Genomic DNA, 23,170 nt, shown 5'->3' with positions numbered 1-23,170 from the left:
AAAAAAAAAAAAAGCCTCAGTGGCTCACGCCTGTAATCGCAGCACTCTGGGAGACTAAGGTGGGCGGATCACCTGAAGTCGGGAGTTTGAGACCAGCCAACTTGGAGAAACCCGTCTCTACTAAAAATACAAAATTAGCTGGGCATGGTGGCTCATGCCTGTAATCCCAGCTACTTGGGGTGGGGAGGGTAACGCAGGAGAATTGCTTGCTTGAACCTGGGATGCAGAGGTTGCGGTGAGCCAAGATCACGCCACTGTACTCCAGCCCAGGCAACAAGAGTGAAACTCCATCTCAAAAAAAAAACTAAAAGAATACAATAGTAGGAATTATTCCTGCCTTTTCTCCTCAATACCAACTTCTGACTGGCTGATCACCAATGTCTATAAAAATAAAAATTAGATCGAGAAAAGGACATTTTTTAACACACTTGCACATTGTTTTTTAAGACCGTCTTTTGCTCTTTTTGCCCAGGCTGCAGTGCAGTCACGTGACCGCCTTGCTTGCTTCTCAGCTGCAAGTCTTGAACTCTTGACCGCAGGTGATCCACCTGTCTCAGCCTCCCAAAGTGCTAGGATTATAGGTGTAGGCATGAGCCACTGCACCTGGCCTCAAAGTTTTTAAAAAAGTAATTTTGGTTGCTTTTCCAATAATTTCCTGAGAGCATTTTAATTCTATTTGTATATATATGCTGTTATGTATTGGAAATTTATATAACACAGATGAACACGGCTCCACATAACTGCCTTGTATGACTTTATAGTTCATTAGCATAGATAGATGGAAAAATGATTAATTTATTCTGGAGAATAATGCTTATAAATAAAAAGACGTAAAAGGTATTGGTAGCTGAATGGTAGTCGTGATCAATATTGCCACAAACATAACTTTGGGAAATCAAGGAGGCCTTTTTATAGAAGGTGACATCTCAGTGTCAGAGTTTAATAGAAGTTTTTGTGTCAATGCTGATGCAGAGTATACCCCTTTAAATAAATTATTAAAAACAAATTTTGCCCCTTGACTCTGAAATTTATTTACAGATTTTCCCAGTGAAATAAAAATTCACAAGTGGCCGGGCGTGGTGGCTCATGCCTATAAACCCAGCACTTTGGGAGGCCGAGGTGGGTGGATCCCTGACTCAAGGAGTTCGAGCCTAGCCTGGCCAACATGGTGAAACTACGTCTCTACTAAAAATACAAAAAATTAGCTGGGTGTGGTGGCAGGGGCCTTAATCCCAGCTATTCTGGAGGCTGAGGCAGGAGAATCACTTGAACTGGGGAGGTGGAGGTTGTGGTGAGCCAAAATTGAGCCATTGCATTCCAGCCTTGGCAACAAGAGTGAAACTCTGTCTCAAAAAAATAAAAATAAACACAATTAACAATTAAAATTCTGTTTCTGAAATATATAATAAAGGACAAATAGTTCATAGTGTGGTAAACTGGAGAGAAGTTGGCCTCATTTTCTACGTTTGAGAATGTAGGAATGGCCGGGCACGGTGGCTCACGCCTATAATCCCAGCACTTTGGGAGGCCGAGGCAGGTGGATCACGAGGTCAAGAGATCGAGACCATCCTGGTCAACAAGGTGAAACCACATCTCTACTAAAAATACAAAAATTAGCTGGGCATGGTGGTGCGCGTCTGTAGTCCCAGCTACTCGGGAGGCTGAGGCAGAAGAATTGCTTGAACCCAGAATGCGGAGGTTGCAGTGAGCCAAGATCGTGCCATTGCACTCCAGTCTGGGTAACAAGAGCGAAACTCCCTCTCAAATAAAAAAAAGAGAATGTAGGAATGAAAGCGGAAATGTCGAATTTTACTGCAAGTCTGAGTTAGGCTAGTGGAAAAGGGTAGTGAATTAGAGGCCCTGCTTGCCATACATTAGGAAGACACAGAAAGAAAAACAAAACAGTCCTTTTGTATAGTGTTAAAATAATTAATGAGCGGGAAATTCGACTGAAGTGGCTTTAGTGCCCTGTTGTTCCTAGATAAAAAAATCTAAAACCTAACTCAAATGCATTTGTTACGAATTACTATCTTAGATAGAAACAAAATTTAGGCTTAACCAATCGTAAACCTGCGATTAATTTAACCTCTGATTATATAACCGAGAAATTTCCACCGGGACCCTGCAAAGAAGGAGACTACATAAATGTAACCAATTCTTGAATTTGGTTTGCCTTCTCAAGCACTTTATAGAAAAACCTTTTCTTCATGCCCCTCAGGTGGAGCACAAATCATGACTGGGTGCTTTCCATTTCACCAGTCGTTGTTTGCTCAAATAAAGTCGTTTCCGTTTTAAAATTGACTCTCTTTAATTTTTTTTGAGACAGAGTTTCGCTCTTGTTACCCAGGCTGGAGTGCAATGGCGGGATCTTGGCTCACCGCAACCTCCGCCTCCTGGGTTCAGACAATTCTCCTGCCTCAGCCTCCTGAGTAGCTGGGATTACAGGCGCGCACTACCACGCCCAGCTAATTTTTTGTAATTTTTAGCATGTTGACCAGGATGGTCTCGATCTCTTGACCTCGTGATCCACCCGCCTCGGCCTCCCAAAGTGCTGGGATTACAGGCTTGAGCCACCGCGCCCGGCCTGACTCTTTAATTTTTAACAGGAGAGGTCGTGCACGGTTGTTCCTATCTGCATGGACACAGGGAGGGGAGCACTACACACTGGGGTCTGTTGGGGGGAATAGGGGAGGGACAGCGGGGGGTGGGGAGTTGGGGAGAGATAGCATGGGGAGAAATGCCAGATATAGGTGAAGGGGAGGAAGGCAGCAAATCACACTGCCACGTGTGTACCTATGCAACTGTCTTGCATGTTCTTCACATGTACCCCAAAACCTAAAATGCAATAAAAAAAAAGGAAGCACTAAAAAAAAAAAAGATAATCAACAAGGGACATGTCAAATAAATTATAGCACCTCCGTTAAAAAAAAAAAAGGGGGGGGGCGGGCGCGGTGGCTCACGCCTATAATCCCAGCATGTTGGGAGGCCGAGGCTGGTGGATCACGAGGTCAAGAGATCGAGACCATCCTGGTCAACAAGGTGAAACCCCGTCTCTATTAAATATACAAAAATTAGCTGGGCATGGTGGTGCACGCCTGTAGTCCCACCTACTCGGGAGGCTGAGGCAGGAGAATTGCTTGAACCCAGGAGGCGGAGGTTGCAATGAGCCTAGATCGTGCCATTGCACTCCAGTCTGGGTAACAACAGCGAAACTTCTAAAAAAAATAAATAAATAAAATAAAGAAATTAGCCAACTGTCCTCTGTAGGTGTCCTGATTTGACTTTGCTAGTTTAGACCCTGGAGCTAGCGGTCAGAAAATACTTGAGCCAAATCAGAACACCTTATTTTCAGCTGGAGGATATACAGGAATTCATTAATAATATCTCACAGTTTTCAGCTGGGCCCGGCGGCTCTTGCCTGTAATCCCAGCAATTTGGGAGGCTGAGGCGGTCGGGTTACCTGAGGTCAGGAGTTTGAGACCAGCCTAACTAACATACAGAACCCTCGTCTCTACTGAAAATATAAAATTAGCCGGGCGTGGTGGCGCGTGCCTGTAATCCCAGCTACTGGGGAGGTCGAGGCAGGAGAATCGCTTGAAGCTGGGAGGCGGAGGATGCAGTGAGCCGAGATCGTGCCATTGCACTCCAGCCTGGACAGCAAGAGCAAAACTCTGTCTCAAAAAAAAAGAGGCCGGGCCCAGTGACGCACGCCTGTAATTCCAGCACTTTGAGAGACTGAGGGGGGCGGATCACAAGGTCAGGAGTTTGAGACTAGCCTGGCCAATATGATGAAACCCTGTCTCTACTAAAAATACAAAAAAAATTAGCTGGACATGGTGGCACATGCCTGTCATCCGAGCTACTCGGGAGGTGAGGCAGGAGAGGTGCTTGAATTGGGACTGGGAGGTGCAGGTTGCCGTGAGCCAAGATCGTGCCACTGCACTCCAGCCTGGGCTGCAGAGTGAGACTCTGTCTCAAAAATAATAATAATAACTCACACTTTTCTCAATGCCCATTATATTTAACAGTGATAGCTTGGAGGGCACAGAGGGAAAACAGGTGACACAAACTTAGACACTCAATTTTGTTATAAGTTGTTTTGTTTTGTTTTGTTTTTGAGACAGAGTTTCGCTGTTGTTACCCAGACTGGAGTGCAATGGCGCGATCTTGGCTCACCGAAACCTCCGCCTCCTGGATTCAAGCAATTCTCCTGCCTCAGCCTCCCAAGTAGCTGGGACTACAGGCGCGCACCACCATGCCCAGCTAACTTTTGTATTTTTAGTAGAGACGGGGTTTCAACATGTTGACCAGGATGGTCTCGATCTCTTGACCTTGTGATCCACCAGCCTCGGCCTTCCAAAGTGCTGGGATTACAGGCGTGAGCCACTGCGCCCAGCCAAATTTTCTTGTTTTGATTTTGGAGACAAGGTCTTACTCGGACTCAAGCTGGAGAAGAGTGGCACAATCATAGATCATATTTTAGTTGTGACAGTTTTTTGTAAAATATTTTCCTCTGGGTGTTGTAGCTCACATCTGTAATCTAAAGGCTTTGGGAGGCCATGGTGGAATGATCATTTAAGCCCAGGAGTTGAAGATCAGTCTGGGCAACATAATGAAACTCAGTCTCTACGAAAAATTCTAAACATTGACTTGGTGTGGTGTTGCATCCCTGAGAAGGCGAGATGGAAGAATCATATAAGTTTAAGAGGCTGCAGTAAACCATGATTCGGCCACTGTACTCCAGCCTGAGTGACGGAGTGAGACCTGTATGTGTGTGTATAGACACACATGCACTTATGTATATATAGTAATAATATGTATGTAAACAAATTCAAGAAGAAATACAGAAGACACACACACATACATATATGTATACATAAGAATAATGTGTATGTAAAAAAATCAAGTACAGAAGACACACACACATATATATGTATACATAATAATGTGTATGTAAAAAAAAAATTCAAGCATACAAGAAAAGTGAAAGACCATTGTAAGGGATGCGAAGAAAGGTGAGCTACCTCATGCTGTTCGTGTTTGATAGAAACCATCGTGGAAGACTATACTTTCAGGGATCCTTTCTATAGCTTGTTACTAGAGAAGTTTCTCTGAACGTGTAGAGTACCATTGGAACCAACCCAAATGCCCATCAATGATAGACTGGATAAAGAAAATGTGACATAGGCCGGGTGCAGTGGCTCATGCCTGTAATCCCAGCAGTTTGGGAGGCCGAGGCGGGTGGATCACAAGGTCAAGAGATCAAGACCATCCTGGTCAACATGGTGAAACCCCGTCTCTACTAAAAATACAAAAAATAGCTGGGCATGGTGGCGTGTGCCTGTAATCCCAGCTACTCAGGAGGCTGAGGCAGGAGAATTGCCTGAACCCAGGAGGCAGAGGTTGCGGTGAGCCGAGATCGCGCCATTGCACTCCAGCCTGGGTAACGAGAGCGAAACTCCGTCTCAAAAAAAAAAAGAAAAGAAAAGAAACTTTAGGTCGGGTGCGGTGGCTCACGCCTGTAATCCCAGCACTTCCGGAGGCTGAGGCGGGTGGATCACGAGGTCAAGAGATCGAGACCATCCTGGTCAACAAGGTGAAACCCCGTCTCTACTAAAAATACAAAAATTAGCTGGGCATGGTGGTGCGCCCTGTAGTCCCAGCTACCCGGGAGGTTGAGGCAGGAGAATTGCTTGAACCCAGGAGGTGAAGGTTGCGGTGAGCCGAGATCGTGCCATTGCACTCCAGCCTGGGTAACAAGAGCGAAACTCCGTCTCAAAACAAAAAACAAAAGCCATTATGATATGTTGCTGCTGGATATGAGTGCTGGAAAGGGGAAGCACCTTTGTCCTAGGGTTTAGTAGCTGACCAGTTGTTGCTGACTGCCCCTCAGGCCAATCGGAGGCTGGTGCTACACTAAATTATGCCTCCTAAAAAATTGTGTATGCACTGGCTCAATGAATATACAATGCAGAGTCCTGAATCAAGACATGTGAACGGTGCTATGTGGACATCAACTTTCAGCTGGGAAACAGGTGCCTCTCAGGCCCCTCATCCTCCCCAGCAAGGGTGGAATGTGTCCATGCCCATGAGTATATAGTTCTGTCCTTCTTAACTTGTACACAACTCCAGGTCCGGTCTGAGTGAATAACGTGCAGATGAGATTTCTCAGGTCATTCGTATGTTCGACATTATGGCTGCTGCTTTGGCTGCCACTACCCCAAGGCCCAACCTGGATTAAAGTCCAGGCTGGGCTGGGGCACAGTGGCTCACAGCTGTAATCCCAACACTTTGGGAGGCCGAGTTGGGCTGATCACCTGAGGTCAAGGGTTCCAGACCAGCTTAGGCAACATAGTGAAACCCCATCTACTAAAAAAAAAAAACAAAAAAAACAAAAATTAGCTGGGTGTGGTGGTGTGTGCCAGTAATCCCAGCTACCCAGGAGGCTAAGGCAGGGGAATTACTGGAACCCAGGAGGCAGAGGCTGCAGTGAGCCGAGATCGAGTCCCTGCACTCCAGCCTGGGTGACAGAGCGAGACTCTGTTAAAAATAAATAAATAGGGGCTGGGCACGCTGGCTCATGCCTGTAATTCCAGCACTTTGGGAGGCCGAGGCTGGTGGATCACGAGGTCAAGAGATCGAGACCATCCTGATCAACATGGTGAAACCCCGTCTCTACTAAAAATACAAAAAATTAGCTGGGCATGGTGGTGCATGCCTGTAATCCCAGCTACCCAGGAGGCTGAGGCAGGAGAATTGCCTGAACCCAGGAGGCGGAAGTTGCGGTGAGCCAAGATCGTGCCATTGCACTCCAGCCTGGGTAACAAGAGCAAAACACCGTCTCAAAAAATAAATAAATAAATAAATAAATAAATAGGCCGGTTGCGGAGGCTCACGCCTATAATCCCAGCACTTTGGGAGGCCAGGGTTGGTGGATCACCTGGGGTCAGAAGTTTGAGAGCAGCCTAACCGACATGATGAAACTCCATCTCTGCTAAAAATGCAAAAATTAGACTGAAGAGACTGAGGCAGGAGAGTCACATGAACTCAGGAGGCAGAGGTTGCAGTGAGCTGAGATCGCGCTATTGCACTCCAGGCTGAGCAACAAGAGTGAAACTCCATCTTGGGGGGAAAAATTTAAAAAATCAAATTGAGGCTTTAGGTCAAAAAGAAGGGCATTCTGTCTTCTGGGATGGGAAGTCAGAGATATGTGTAAGGCTAGGGATTGGGGTACACATTAGTTTTGTGGCAGGATAAGAGCTGCAGTGATTTTATTAATCCTTATTGGCCTGGCCTGGTTGTAGCTCCAGGTGAAGGGGAAGGAGTCAGCAGTGGTGGTCCCGGATAAATCCATGTGCCCAGGCCTGGCCTGCCTGCCCTCAGGCTTAGCAAAAGCTGTCACTACAGGCTTTTACTTCCTTTCCTACTCACTGCACTCCAGATTGAAATGCCTTTTGGGGCATTTGGCGAGTCCTTTATGTTTCAGAAATTCTGAAAAGAAAACCCAAAATTACAATCTTAAAGTGTGTTAATTTCACTGAATCAACTGGAATAAAAGATGTCCTTGACATGGAAGTTTTTTTTTTTTTTTTTTTTTTTTCTGAGATGGAGTCTCAGTCTATCACCCAGGCTAGAGTGCAGTGGCATGATCTCGGCTCATTGCAACCTCCGCCTTTTTGCAGTTCTCCTGCCTCAGCCTCCCGAGTAGCTGGGACTACAGGCTCACGCCACCACGCCTGGCTAATTTTTTATATTTTAGTAGAGATGGGTTTTCACCGTGTTGCCCTGGCTGGTCGTGAACTTCCGAGCTCAGACAATCCACCCGCCTCAGCCTTCCAAAGTGCTGGGATTACAGGCGTGAGCCACTGCGCCCGGCTGACCTGGAAGTTTTTTGTTGTTGCTGTTTTGTTTTGAGATGGAGTTTCGCTGTTGTGACCCAGGCTGGAGTGCAATGGCACGATCTCGGCTCACCGCAACCTCCGCCTCCTGGGTTCAAGCAATTCTCCTTCCTCAGCCTCCTGAGTAGCTGGTACTACAGGCGCGCACCACCATGCCCAGCTAATTTTTGTATTTTTAGTAGAGACGGGGTTTCACCTTGTTGACCAGGATGGTCTCGATCTCTTGACCTCGTGATCCACCAGCCTCAGCCTCCCAATGTGCTGGGATTATAGGCGTGAACCACTGCGCCCGGCCTGACCTGGAAGTTTGTTTGTTTGTTTGAGACGGAGTTTCGCTCTTATTACCCAGGCTGAACTGCAATGGCCCGATCTCGGCTCACTGCAACCTCCGCCTCCTGAGTTCAGGCAATTCTCCTGCCTCAGCCTCCTGAGTACCTGGGATTACAGGCGCGCACCACCATGCCCAGCTAATTTTTTGTATTTTTTTTAGTAGAGACGAGTTTCACCATGTTGACCAAGATGATCTCGATCTCTTGACCTCGTGATCCACCCGCCTCCGCCTCCCAAAGTGCTGGGATGACCTGGAAATTTTAAGTGACACCTAAGGATAACCACCAGTGTATCGGCCATGGAAGTCTCCTGCCTGCTTTCTGCCCCCAATTTGATTTGTAGCCTCATGGTTGTATTGTCCTAAACATGCTTTTCTCTGACCTTGTCCAGTGAATATGGTTCACACGGTTAACACCACTTTTTGAGACGGGAGCATCATGTAAAACTGATAATGGATTACATTTAGTTATCTCTGTGCCTCTTGGTCACCTGAGAGGCCCATTTGTACTTAAGTGTATTAGCAATTTCAGACATCATTGGATAACTCAAAGGACAGGAGCTGTTCTTTTAAAAAAGAACAAAAGCTTTAGATGTAAAATGCTTTTCTTCTTTTCCTAGGTGAAACATTTCAATTTTTTTTAAGGGTAGATAGTGGTATCTGAAAAGGTTTCATGTGAGAATTGGCATGTGCTTGGTTGTGATTTCAATGTGGATGTACAGTTCTTCAAGATGGTCGCGGTGGCTCATGCCTGTATTCCCAGCACTTTGGGAGGCCGAGGCAGGTGGACCACCTAAGGTTGAGAGTTCAAGACCAGCCCGACTAAGATGGAGAAACTCCATCTCTACTAAAAATACAAAATTAGCCCGGCGTGGTGGTGCATGTCTGTATTCCCAGCTACTGGGATGCTGAGGCAAGAGAATCACTTGAACCCGGGAGATGGAAGTTGTGGTGAGCTGAGATTGTGCCATTGCACTCCAGCCTGGGCAACAAGAGTGAAGCTCCTTCTCAAATAAATAAATAAAGACAGAAAACCAAGTCTCACTGAGCTGGAGGAACCACACTCACCTTTCTGCACATCCCATACCTTTGTCTTTCACTTTTCTTCCGTGCTTGAATTTTTTAACATACATATTATTTTTATTATATATGTGTATATGTGCGTGTGCATGTGCGTGTGTATATACACACGTATACAGGTTTCTCTGTCACCCAGGCTGGTGTGCAGTGGCTAAATCATGGATCACTGCAGCCTCAACTGCTTAGACTCAAGTGATTCTTTCACCTCCATCTCTTGAATAACTGGGACTACAGGCATGCAACACCACGTCCAGCTAATTTTTATAATGTTTTGTAGAGGCTGAGTCTCACTTTGTTTCCCAGACTGATCTTGAACTCCTGGACTTAAGTGATCATTCTACCATGGCCTCAGAAAGTGTTTGGAGTACAGGTGTGACACCACACCCAGAAACAAATATTTTATAAAAAACTGTTACAACCAAAATATGATCTATGATTGTGCCACTGTTCTCCAGCCTGGGGGCCAAAGTGAGACCTTGTGTACAAAAACGAAACAAAATAAACTTATAACAAAATTGAACTTCTAATTTTGTGTCATGTGTTTCCCCTCTCTGCCCTCCAAGCTGTCACTGTTAAATGTCATGGATAATGAGAAAACTGTTAAAAGAACAAAAGAGAAAAAAAATTCAATAGTAGGGAAGTCGAAAGAAAGAAAAAAGAAAACTGCTAGATATTATGAAGGAATTCCTATATATCCTCCAGTTGAGGGTGTTCTGATGTAGCTCAAGTATTTTCTTTTTCTTTCTTTTTTTTTTTTTTTTTTTTTGAGATGGAGTTTTCCTCTGTCACTCAGGCTGGAGTGCAATGGCACAATCTCTGCTCACAGCTATCTCTGCCTCCCAGGTTCAACCGATTCCCCTGCCTCAGACTCTCGAGTAGCTGAAATTACAGGTACATGTCACCATGCCCAGCTAATTTTTGTATTTTTAGTACAGGCAGGGCTTCACCATGTTGACCAGGCTGGTCTCAAACTCCTGACCTAAGGTGATCTGCCTGCCTCCACCTCCCAAAGTGGCAGATTACAGGCAAGAGCCACTGTGCCTGGCCCTCTCAAGTATTTTCTCATACCTACCTCCAGGGTCTAAACTAGCAAATCAGATTAGGACACCTATAGAGGACAATTGGCCATTTTCAAATAGAAAGTGAAATAACCCCTTCATTTATTTTTTTTTTCTTCGAGACGGAGATTTCACTGTTGTTACCCAGACTGGAGTGCAATGGCACGATCTCGGCTCACCGCAACGTCCGCCTCCTGGGTTCGAGCAATTCTCCTGCTTCAGCCTCCCGAGTAGCTGGGACTACATGTGCGCACCACCATGCCTGGCTAATTTTTTTTTTTTTTTTTTGTATTTTTAGTAGAGACGGGGTTTCACTCGTTGACCAGGATGGTCTCGATCTCTTGACCTCGTGATCCACCCGCCTCGGCCTCCCAAAGTGCTGGATTACAGGCGTGAGCCACCGCGCCCGGCTGAAATAACCCCTTTAATGAGAGTAATGCAGTAATTTTATTTATTTACTTTATTATTATTATTTTTGAGACAGAGTCTTGCTCTGGCCCATGGTGGAGTCCAGTGGCGTGATCTCAGCTCACTGCAACCTCCGCCCCCTGAGTTCAAGCAATTTTCTTGTCTCAGCCTCTGGAGTAGCTGGGATTACATGTGTGTGCCACCATACCTGGCTAAGTTTTTTGTATTTTTATTAGAGATGGGGTTTCACCATATTGGTCAGGTTGGTCTCGAACTCCCAACCTTTTGATCCACTGGCCTCTGCTTCCCAAAGTGCTGGGATTACAGAGGCAAGCCACTGTACCCAGCCAATTCAGCAACTTTGTTTTATTTTATTTATTTTTTTAGATGGCGTTTTGCTCTTGTTGCCCAGGCTCGAGTGCAATGGTGCAATCTCAGCTCACTGCAACCTCGGCCTCCGGGGTTCAAGTGATTTTCCTGTCTCAGCCTTTGGAGTAGCTGGGATTACAGGCGCATGCCGCCATGCCCCGCTATTTTTTTTTTTTTTTTTTGTAGTTTTTGTAGAAACAGGGGTTTCATCATATTGGTCAGGCAGGCCTCGAACTCCTGACCTCAGGTCACCCACCTCAGCCTCCCAAAGTGCTGGGATTACAGGCGTGAGCCACCGCGTCTGGCCCAATCCAGTAATTTTAAAAAAGAGAGGTCAGGCTGAGATGCAGCACAGTCAGGGCAAAATTACCCTGAGAATAGACACTTCACAAAGATCGGTTTAGAAGCTTTTCTAAGATGAGCAAATTTGGGCAACATAATTCATGTGTCCAAATGTTCGGTTTCTTACCCTTAGGTAACTACTAAAATGCATTATACAAGCAGACCCAGGTAAGGGAAAGAGCAAGTGTATTTCAAGCCTCAGTTCACTCGTTAATTAGCTGTGTAATTCAGGCTTGTGATCCCGCCTACTTGAGCCTGTTTCCTCGTCCAAAAAATGCACTAATGCTGGGGAGGGTAAGGGTGTGAGGTGGTCCTGGGGCTTTATCCAATCAGTGGCGCTGGCGTGGGAACCGTTCAATCAGAAGCGCCGTCGGAGAGGAGGGCGTGGCTTCCAGCGTGTGGCGGGGCCTTTGTCTCCCGCACCCGCCAGAAGTTGGGATCCGTCTCTGCTGTTCCGCTCTTCCTTGTCGGTATCCCCTTCCCCGCCCCTTGACTTTGTCACAGCTTCCGTTGCCCTGTGATCTGCAGGTCCTGGGAGACGCAAAGCTAAGATGCCAGGACATTCTGGAAGCTGGGAAATGGTGAGTAGGCGAGCTTGGGCCTCCCGAAAGCGGGGAGCGAGCTGTGAAACAGGCGGAACCGGTCTCCCCACCGTCCGCTCCTGGGTCACCAACCTGAGTTCCCGCTAGCGCGGCTCCGCCCCAGGCCTCCCTGTCCGCAAGATGGCGGCTGGGCCCTCGGCTGAGACCCCTGCGTTCCACCCCTCTGCCCCACTTCCCTGCGTGGCGCCCTGTCTGGAGTTCCCTGGGCAGCTCTGCACCCGCATCCCCGAGTATTGCCCAGATTGTTCAGAGGCGAGTCAGCGGGGTGAATCCTGACTCGGTGTGTACGCGGTACGGGCTGCGGTCCTGGGGTCTTCAGTTTATGTTGTTAATTTTTTTTGTTTGTTTTTTTGAGAAGGAATGTGGCTCTGTAGCCCAGGCTGGAGTGTAGTGGCGCGATCTCGGATCTGTGCAACCTCTGCCTCCCGGGTTCAAGCAATTCTCCTGCCTCAGCCTCCCAAGTAGTTGGGACTATAGGCGCATGCCGCCATGTCCTGCTAATTTTTTATTTTTTATTTTTGGTATTTTAGTAGATTCGGGGTTTCACCGTGTTGGTCAGGCTGGTCTCAAACTCCTAACCTCGTGATCCACCCGCCTCGGCCTTCCAAAGTGCTGGGATTACAGGTGTGAACCATCACACCTGGCCTTTTTTTTTTTGAAGACGGAGTCTCACGTTGTCACCCAGGCTGGAGTGCAGTGGCATGATCTTGGCTCACTGCAGCCTCCTCCTCCTGGGTTCAAGTGATTCTCCTGCTTCTGCCTCCCAAATACCTGGGATCACATATGCATGCCACTACATCCGGGAATTTTTATATTTTTAGTAGAGATAGGATTTCGCCATGTTGACCAGGCTGGTCTTGAACTGCTGACTTCAAGTGATCCACCCACCTCGGCCTCTCAAAGTGCTGGGATTACAGGTATGAGCCACCATGCCCAGTCAAGAATTACCACTTTTTTGAATACTATATAAATCTCTTGTGGTACAGAGAGTGTCATTATAGGGTTCAGCACACAGGTGAGATTGTGTTTCTTTTCTTTGCTCACCTACTAACCTTAGAATTGTCACCCTCACATAGTGATGGAGCCCACTGGTAAGGTCCTGAATCTCATGTACAGACACAGTCCACAGTTGAAATTGTGGGTGTCATATGTGAACATTTGGCAAGTTTGAATAATGACTCATTTCTAAATCTAGTTCATAGGCAGGTGAGAATTTTTCTGTCTGAATCAATGAAAATTCTGCCTTCATGTCCTCCTGAGGACATGTTGACTCTCCTACCCGAGTTGAGGGCAGAGCGAACACAGTTCACAAGAGGGATGGAGGATCTCATGCACAGGTTCAGTTCATTGGTGAGATTGTCAGTAGTGTACTTAGACCCAACATAAAGAATATGGTGACTCTCATACCTAGAATGGGAACCTCTGTGGGATTGTTACTTCATCACTGGACCTTCCTGCCGTTGTGATTGTGACATACTCCTTTGTCCAGCACCTGAGTGATTTCAGTTTCCTGCCTGGTCCCATCCCAAAGGTAAGATTATAGTATATCACTGGTCCCAGCACCCAGTCCTCTTTTTATGGGACCCCACAAATTTTGAGTATTATAAAATATTACCAGATTCTGCACCCATGTTATATGACTCTCCCACTTGTACCCTACGTGTTGTGCCGTATTGTGGCACAATACGTTGCATTAGAAATGGTTACATATAAGACCGGGGACAATGGCTCATGCATATAATGCCACCACTTTTGGGAGGCTGAAGCAGGTGTACCACCTTAGGTCAGGAGTTCAAGACCAGCCTGATCAATATGGTAAAAACCCATCTCTACTAACAATACAAAAATTATCTGGGAGTGGGAACTACAGAGCGCCTGTAGTTCCAGTGACTCAGGAGGCTGAGATAGGAGAATTGCTTGAACCCAGGACATGGAGGTTGCAGTGTGCTGAGATTCGCCACTGCACTCCAGCCTGGGTGACAGAATGAGACTCTTGTCTCAAAAAAAAAAGTTACATATTGCTGGGTCCAGCCCCCAGGGTATGTAACACTTTCTTTCTGGACCTTGCCTGCATGAAGCTTTCTTTGTCATATAACTCAATGATGCCCATCACCATGGTGATGTTACTTGTTGTCGTTGTTGTTGAGATGGAGTCTTGCTCTGTTACCCAGGCTGGAGTGCAATGGTATGATCTTGGCTCGTTGCAACCTCTGTCTCCCAGTTTCAACTGATTCTCGCCTCAGCCTCCTGAGTAGCTGGGACTACAGGCATGTGCTACCACGCTCGGCTAATTTTTGTATTTTTAATAGAGATGGGGTTTCACCCTGTTGACCATGCTGGTCTCGAACTCCTGACCTCAAGGGATCCACCAGCCTTGGCCTCCCAAAATGCTGGGATTACAGGTGTGACCCACTGTGCCCAGCCAGTGATGTTACTTTCTTCTGCCTGGTCTGTGCTCACAGAGACCTAGCATCAAGGTGATGTGACTCTCTTTTCTTAGGCCCTACATATTTGTGTATTGTGACATATTGCTTGGCTCAATACCTAAAGGATGGGAGTCTCCTACCTGGGTCCTTCCTACAGGGAGCATTGTGACATGTCTCTGCCTTCCTCACCTAGGAGATGTAACTCTTCTTCTGCCTGCACCCTGCCTACGGGGAAAATTGAGGCATATTGCTGTGACCAGCAACCAAATGATGTATGTTTCTGCCTGGGTCTTTATTACTGGAATGGTGATTGACATGTTGCTGGGCCCAGCATCCGGGTGGTGTGACTGTCTTCTTCCGCATGGTCCCTGCTTCCTGGAACATTGTAGCATATTGCTACACCCAGCACCTAGCTGATGGGCTTCTTCCCTGGTTTTAGGTTTTGCCTGCAGCAGACATTGTGACATATTGCTGGGTCCTGCACTGATGTTATCTGACTCTTCTGCCTGTGATATGCCCACTTGGGCCCTTGTGACATATTGCTGGGTCCAATAGCCGGGTGATACAACTTTTATGCCTGGACCCTGCTTATGGGTGACATTTTGAAATGTCTGCAGTCACACAGGTGATTTGACTTTCTGTCTTACTGGTCTCTGCTCTCAGGAAGTTTTGTGACATTTTGCAGCACATAGCTGATTTTATATATATATATATATATATTTTTTTTTTTTTTTTTGAGACGGAGTTTCGCTCATGTTGCCAAGACTGGAGTGCAGTGACGTGATCTCAGCTCAACACAGACAACCTCCACCTCCTGGGTTTAAGCGATTCTCCTGCCTCAGCCTCCCTAGTAGCTGGGGTTATAGGTAGGCACCACCACGCCCAGCTAATTTTGTATTTTTAGTAGAGAATAGGGTTTCTCCATGTTGGTTAGACTGGTCTTGAACTCCTGACCTCAGGTGATCTGCTTGCCTGGGCCTCCCAAAGTGCTGGGATTACACGTGTGAGCCACTGTGCCTGGCCCTAATTTTCTTTGTTTTCTTAGTTTTTCCTGCAGGGAAGATTGTGAAATATTGCTGAATCCAGCACCAAAGTGATACTACTCATTTTTTTCTTGGCCCTGCTCAAATAAGACATTGTGACATACTGGTGGGTTTTACATCCAAGTGATGTCAGTTTCCTGCCTGGACTATGCTTAGAGAAAATATTTTGATATATATTTGAGCTCATCAGCTATTTTATGTGACTCTACTTTTTTATCTGGGCTTTGTCCATAGGTCAGATTGTAATATATCTTTGGGCCTGGGTCGTGCTAACACTAAGAAGAGTGACTTATTGCTTGGCCCAGCACACAGGTGATGTGATTTGTTTTTTTTGAGATGGAGTTTCGCTCTTGTTATCTAGGCTGGAATGCAATGGCGCGATCTCGGCTCACCGCAACCTCCGCCTCCTGGGTTCAAGCAATTCTCCTGCCTCAGCCTCCTGAGTAGCAGGGACTACAGGCACGCGCCACCATGCCCAGCTAATTTTTGTATTAGTAGAGACGGGATTTCACCTTGTTGACCAGGATGGTCTCGCTCTCTTGACCTCATGATCCACCCACCTCAGCCTCCCAAAGTGCTGGGATTACAGGCGTGAGCCACCGTGCCTGGCCAGTGATGTGATTCTTATGCTTGGTTCCTGTCCCAGTAGTCACTGTGACATATCTCTCGGCCAATCACCTAAATAATAAATCTCTCCTCTTTTTTTCTGAACCTGTCCACAGTAGGAAATGTGAGATGTCTTTTGGCCCAGCACCTATGTGATGTGACTCTCCTCTCAGGCCTAGGCCCTGCCCACTGTAGTGATTGTGCCATCAGCTCCTGCATTATCTGACTCTTGTCTTCTTCCTGAGCCCTGCAACAGGTAGCACTAGGAAATCTCTCTGGGCCTTTCACCTAGGTGATGACTTTTCTGCCTGGACTCTCCTCTCAGAGGGTATTGTGACTGGATGTTGCTGGATGCAGCATTTGGTTGATATGACATCTTCTCTACTGCTTGGACACTGACCAAAAAAAAAGATTGAGATGTATGACTAGGCCCAGCCCCTACACAATGGAATTCTTGTCTTGTCTTGTCTGGGCCTTGCATACATCTTTTATTGTGACATATAGCTGGATCTGTCACCAAGGTGATGGGAGTCTCTGACATAAGCCCTGGCCACGAGGGTGTTATGACATATTTTATTAATTCATCACCTAGGTGATGTGAATTTTTTTCAGCCTGCGCCCTGCCTAAGGAGGATTGTGATGTATCACTAGACCCGGCACCTAGATGATGTAATTCTCTTCTTTCGCCTGGACACTGCATATTTTGGATATTGGTTTTTGTTTTTTTTTGTTTTTTTTTTTTGAGACAGAGTTTCACTCTTGTTACCCAGGCTGGAGTACAGTGGCGCGATCTCGGCTCACCGCAACCTTCGCCTCCTGGGTTCAGGCAATTCTCTGCCTCAGCCTCCTGAGTAGCTGGGATTACAGGCACGTGCCACCATGCCCTGCTAATTTTTTGTATTTTTCGTAGAGATGGGGTTTCACCATGTTGACCAGGATGGTCTCTATCTCTTGACCTCATGATCCACCCGCCTCGGCCTCCCAAAGTGCTGGGATTACAGGCATGAGCCACCGCACCCGGCCTGGATATTGTTACATATCACTGGGTCTGACATTTGGGGATGGGAGGCTCCTGCCTGGGCCCTGCCCACAGGGAACCTTGTGACATATTTAGACATCTATCAATTATAAGATGTGACTTTCCTCATCTATATGCACCATGTCCCAAAAAAAGATTGTAACACAGCACTGGGATCAGCAACCAGATAATGTGTCTCACCTCTCCGGGTATTGCTCACAGAGAGCATTGTAACATATCGTTGGGCCCAGCACCCAGGTGATGTAACTTGCTGCCTGTGCCCATCTTATAGGGAGAGATTTTAAAGCATCTCTGGCCAAGCATCTAGGTGATGTGACTCTCCTGCCTGGTCCTTGCCCTCAAAAAAGATTGTGACATATCTCTGGACCAGCCCCAGGTGATGTGACTCTCCTGCTCACTCCCTACCCATAGGTGTAGTTGTAACATATGTTTTGCCCCAGCTTCAATCACTATGATGATTCTCATACCTTGAACCAGGCAGTAAAAGAGATAGATACACATTGCCTAGCTAGGCTTGGGAAAACAAACATGATTCTGAGTTTTCTTTTTTTGCAAAGGTCATAGAGAATTACCACTCTCTCAAATGTTGTAAAAAGCTCTCAGGTGGCACAGAGAGTATTATCACAAGCCAAAAACACAGATGAGATTGTGGGTTTTTTGGTTTGTTTTTTGAGACTAAGTTTCCCTCCCCTCCAGCACAGGCTGGAGTGCAGTGGTGCGATCTCAGTTCATTGCAAGTGAGATGAACTTGCACCTCCACCTCCTGGGTTCAAGTGATTCTCCTTCCTCAGCCTCCCGAGTAGCTGGGATTACAGGCGTGTATCACCATGCCCAGCTAATTTTTGTATTTTTATTAGAGATAGAGTTTCATCATGTTGGTCAGGCTGGTCTCAAACTCTTGGCCTCAGGTGATCTACCTGCCTTGACCTTCCAAAATGTTAGGATTACAGGCATGAGCCACTACACCTGGTTGAGATTGTATTTCTTTCTTTCTTTCTTTTTGAGACAGAGTTTTGCTCTTATTGCCCAGGATGGGGTACAGTGGTACAATTTTGGCTTACTGCCTCTCCCTCCCGGGTTCAAGCGATTCTCCTGCCTCAGCCTCTCAAGTAACTGGGATTATAAGCACCAGCCACCATGCCCAGCAAATTTTTTGTATTTTTAGTACAGACAGGGTTTCACCGTGTTGATCAGGCCGGTCTCAAACTCCTGACCTCAGGTGATCCGCCTACCTTGGCCTCCCAAAGTGCTGGGATTACAGGCATGAGCCACCGCTCCCGGCCCGAGATTGTATTTCTTAAATGAACACCCTGCCAATCGTTATAATTATAACCTTAACATGGACAAAGCTCATTGACAAGGTCCTAAATCTTACATGCAGATGCAGTCCACAGTTGGAACTGTGACTGTGATATGCAAACATCCAGCCAGAGCAGGAATGATGGCTCATTTCTTTTTTTTCTTTTTTTTTGAGACAGAGTTTTGCTCTTGTTACCCAGGCTGGAGTGCAATGGCACGATCTCGGCTCACCGCAACCTCCGCCTCCTGGGTTCAGGCAATTCTCCTGCCTCCTGGGTTCAGACAATTCTCCTGCCTCAGCCTCCTGAGTAGCTGGGATTACAGGCACGTGCCACCATGCCCAGCTAATGTTTTGTATTTTTAGTAGAGATGGGGTTTCACCATGTTGACCAGGATGGTCTGGATCTCTTGACCTCGTGATCCACCCGCCTCAGCCTCCCAAAATACTGGGATTACAGGCTTGAGCCACCATGCCCAGCTTTGATGGCTCATTTCTAAATGTAGCCCATAGACAGGTGAGGGCTCTCCAATATGGATCATTCAATTGGAGAGAGGTTGACTCTTGGCCTAGGGCCACAGGTACAATCATGTGTTCATGCGACCATGAAGATCTCAGAATGGATTTGAATCTAATGTATATTGTATAAAGCCTTTGGGTAACACACTGAGTGCCCTTACGTGGCCCAGCAAATAGGTGACATTGTGACACTCATGCACAACCAGCTAATAGTAAATATTGTCATCCCTTAACATAACCACAACCCACTTCTGAAGTTCTGGATGTCACACCTGGTGGCAGTGGAAAGTTGCAAAATTGATTCTTTTTTTTGTTTGTTTGTTTGTTTTGAGCTGGAGTGCAGTGGCATGATCTCAGCTCGCTGCAACATCCACCTCCTGGATTTCAGCAGTTCTGCCTCTGCCTCCCGGGTAGCTGGGACTACAGGCACATGCCACCATGCCCGGCTAATTCGGTATTTTTAGTATAGACAGGGTTTCACCATGTTGGCCACGCTGGTCTCCAACTCCTGACATTAGGTGATCCACCTGCCTAGGCCTCCCAAAGTGCTGGGATTACACGTGTTAGCCACCATGCCCGATGGTAAAATTGACTCTTCTTTGTAAATCTGGTTCACAGATGGATTGGTGCCTCTCAGATCAAGGTTCAGCACACCTGTGAGACTATGATTTTACTGAGGAGACACAGTCTGCAGAAGAGATTGAGGCTGTTGTGCATGGATTCATCTACATTGAGATTGTGGCTTCTGTACTTAAACCCAACATCCAAATGGTACTGACTCTCATACCTAGAATGAAGACACATGAAGAATTGTTTCTCTCATTTCTGGGTATTTCTGCAGGTATAATTGTGACACATGCCACTGCTCAGAACATGAGTGATTTGACTCTCCTGCCTGGGCCCAGCACACAGATAGGATTGCGGCATATCGCTGGACCCAGCATGTAGATGATATGACCCTGTATTCTTGCATTGGGGTGCTCCCACAGAGGGCATTGTGACATATCAGTAGTCCCTGTACCCAGGTAATAAATTTATCTTTTCTTTCTTTCTTTCTTTCTTTTTTTGAGACGGAGTTTTGCTCTTGTTACCCAGGCTGGAGTGCAATGGCGCGATCTCAGCTCACGGCAACCTCCGCCTCCTGGGTTCAGGCAATTCTCCTGCCTCAGCCTTCTGAGTAGCTGAGATTACAGGCACACGCCACCATGCCCAGCTAATTTTTTGTATTTTTAGTAGAGACGTGGTTTCACCATGTTGACCAGGATGGTCTCGATCTCTTGACCTTGTGATCCTCCCGCCCCGCCTCCCAAAGTGCTGGGATTACAGGCATGAGCCACCGTGCCCGGCCTGTGTTTATTTTTTCTGTGCCACATGGTCTATTGTAACATATTGCTGGGTCTAACAACCAGGTGATATGAATCTCCTACTTAGACCCTGGCTACAGGAGACATTTTGCCATATTTCTGGACCCATCATTTTTTTTTTTTTTTTTTTTTTTTTTGAGATGGAGTCTTGCTCTGTCACCTAGGCTGAAGTGCAGTGGGGCAATCTTGGCTCACTGTAGCTTCTGCTTCCCAGGTTCAAGCAGTTCTCCTGCCTCAGCCTCCTAGGTAGCTGGGATTACAGACATGTGCCACCACGCCCAGCTAATTTTTGTATTTTTAGTAGAGACAGGTTTTCACCATGTTGGTCAGGCTGGTCTCGAACTTCTGACCTCAGGTGATCCACCTGCCTTGGCCTCCCAAAGTGTTGGGATTACAGGCATGAGCCACCACGCCTGGCCAATCCATCATCTATTTTATGTTACTCTCCACTTTTACATGGGGTTTTCCCTAGGAGACATTGTAATGTATCTGGGCCAAGCACCTAGGTGATGTTACTCTTCTCTTCTGCCTGGGCCCTGACCACAGAAGAGGGGATGACTTATCACTAGGCCCAGCACAAATGTGATCCCTGTCCAGAGAGGACATTGTATACATTTGCCTGCACTGATAAACTAGATGATGTGACTCTCCTTTTGTCTCTGAGACTTGTCCACAGTTGGAATTATGACATATCACCTGTCTCAGGACCTATATAATGTGGTTTTTGTTCCATGCCTCAGTCCTGCCCACTGGGGTGATCATGACATATAACTAGGCCCAATTCCTAGGTTATGTGACTCTTCTCTTCTTCACTTGGGGCATTTTGACATATTTCTGGAGCCTTCTCTTAGATGATGTGACTTTGCTGCATGGGCCCCTTCTTTTCAGAAAGTATTGGGCCATATTTTTGAGCTAGTAACAAGATGATGTGACCCTTGTCTTCTGCTTGGTTTTTGCCCGAGGAGAGATTGTGATTTATCACTGGGCCCAGTACCTTGTTGGCATGACTCTCCTCTCCTACTCTAGGTTTCAGGTAGAAAAGGAGAATCACATCACTTAGAGGAGAAACAGAAAGATATGTCATAATTCTGTTAGTAGGACCCATGTAGGAAAGTCACATCACCTAGTTGTTGCACCCAACCATTTTTTTTAAATATACACAATTTTCAGTATGTACCATACACGGTTCACTAACACCGAGGGAAAACAAATTGTATATATTAAAATATGGCTGGTCCAACACCTAGGTGATGTGACTCTCTTGCATGAGCCCTGCTAATAGAGGAATTATGACTTATCTTTTTGTTTATCACCTAAGTGATGTAACTCTGCTTACTGCAACCTCCGCCTTCTGGGGTCAAGCGATTCTCCTGCCTCAGCCTCCCAAGTAGCTGGGATTACAGGCACGCACTACCATGACTGGCTGATTTTTTGTAACTTTAGTAGAGACAGTGTTTCACCATGTTGACCAGGCGGGTCTCGAACTCCTGACCTCGTGATCCACCTGCCTCGGCCTCCGAAAGTGCTTGGATTACAGGCGTGAGCCACTGTGCCCAGCTGTAACTCTTCTTTTCTACCTGAACCGTATAAAAGGGGATGATTGTGACATATCACTGTACTCTACAGCTAGGTGATACCACCACTCTTCTCTTTAACCTGGGCCTCTTGTGTTGTGGGTATTTTGACATATCGCTGGGTCAAACCAAATGGGTGAAAAGCTCTTGCCTGGGCCTTGTCTATAGGAATCCTTGTGACATATCTGTACATCCATTACTTTGGAGGTATGACTCTCTTCTTCCATCTGCACTGTGCCCACAGGAAGATTGTGATGCACATCTGGGTTCAGCAGCCAGGTGCTGTGTCTCTTGTGCCCAGGCCTTGCCTGCAGAGAATTGTGATGTAGCTGGTCCCAGTATCCAAGTAATGTGATTGTTGTCTGCTCCTTGCTTGCTTTTTTTTTTTTTTTTTAATGTTTTTGTTGTTTCTTTTTTTATTTTATTTTATTTTTTCTGCGCCTTGCTTTCGCCCAGCTCAGAGTTGTGATAATGATCCTCATTCCACAAACCAGTCAGTAGCTGAGATACTGGTGCTTGTAGCTAGACTTAGAGAAATGGGTAAAGTCCTGGGTCTTCTCTAGGGAAGAACATCATAAAGGATTACCATTCCTTTACATTTTGTATATAGTCTTTGGACAGTACAGAGAGTGTTATGATAGGGCCAAGAACACAGGTGAGACTGTGTTTCTCATATCCAGAACCTACCAAATATTAACACTGACACCCTCACACATAGACAGAGCACACTGGGAGATCCTGAATTTCACATGTGAATGGAGTCCACAGTGAAAATTGTGACTGTCATATGTAATCACGTGACAGCAGTTAAGATGGTGACTCATTTCTAAACCCAGCTCATAGACAGGTGAGGGCTCTTTTCTCCAGACCCAGACAATTGGAAAGATGTTGACTTTAATACATGAGCTTAGATCCACAGGTATGATTATGAGTTTGTATTAGAAAAAAAGCCTTGGCCGGAAAGTCTTGACCAGGCACGGTGGCTCATGCCTGTAATCCCAGCACTTTGGGAGGCCTAGATGGGTAGATCTCCTGAGGTCAGGAGTTTGAGACCAGCCTGGCCAATATGGTGAAACCTCATCTCTAATAAAAATCCAAAAATTAGGGGGACTGGTGGTGTGCGCCTGTAGTCCCAGCTACTTGGGAGGCTGAGGCACGAGAATCTCATGAACCCAGGAGGCAGAGGTTGCCGTGAGCTGAGACTGCACCATTGCACT

General features: G+C 46.5%; 1 protein-coding gene and 1 pseudogene across 1 annotated transcript in view; both read left to right on the top strand.

The window, feature by feature from the left end:
* Positions 1–5,059: 5,059 nt before the first annotated feature.
* LOC118150399 (small nucleolar RNA U3) lies at positions 5,060–5,168 on the top strand (annotated as a pseudogene).
* Positions 5,169–11,895: 6,727 nt separating this feature from the next.
* LOC100414379 (uncharacterized) overlaps positions 11,896–23,170 on the top strand; it is a 92,652-nt gene continuing 81,377 nt past the window's right edge. Inside the window, 2 exon segments of the mRNA XM_078362084.1 lie at positions 11,896–12,064; positions 13,497–13,616. Coding sequence (XP_078218210.1) covers positions 12,035–12,064; positions 13,497–13,616 — 150 coding nt within the window. The 5' untranslated portion in view covers positions 11,896–12,034.

This window comes from Callithrix jacchus, chromosome 22 (assembly GCF_049354715.1).
Source record: "Callithrix jacchus isolate 240 chromosome 22, calJac240_pri, whole genome shotgun sequence".
Taxonomy (NCBI): Eukaryota; Metazoa; Chordata; class Mammalia; order Primates; family Cebidae; genus Callithrix; species Callithrix jacchus.
The sequence above is the reverse complement of the archived record's forward strand: the minus strand, read 5'-3'. Positions and strand labels throughout refer to the sequence as shown.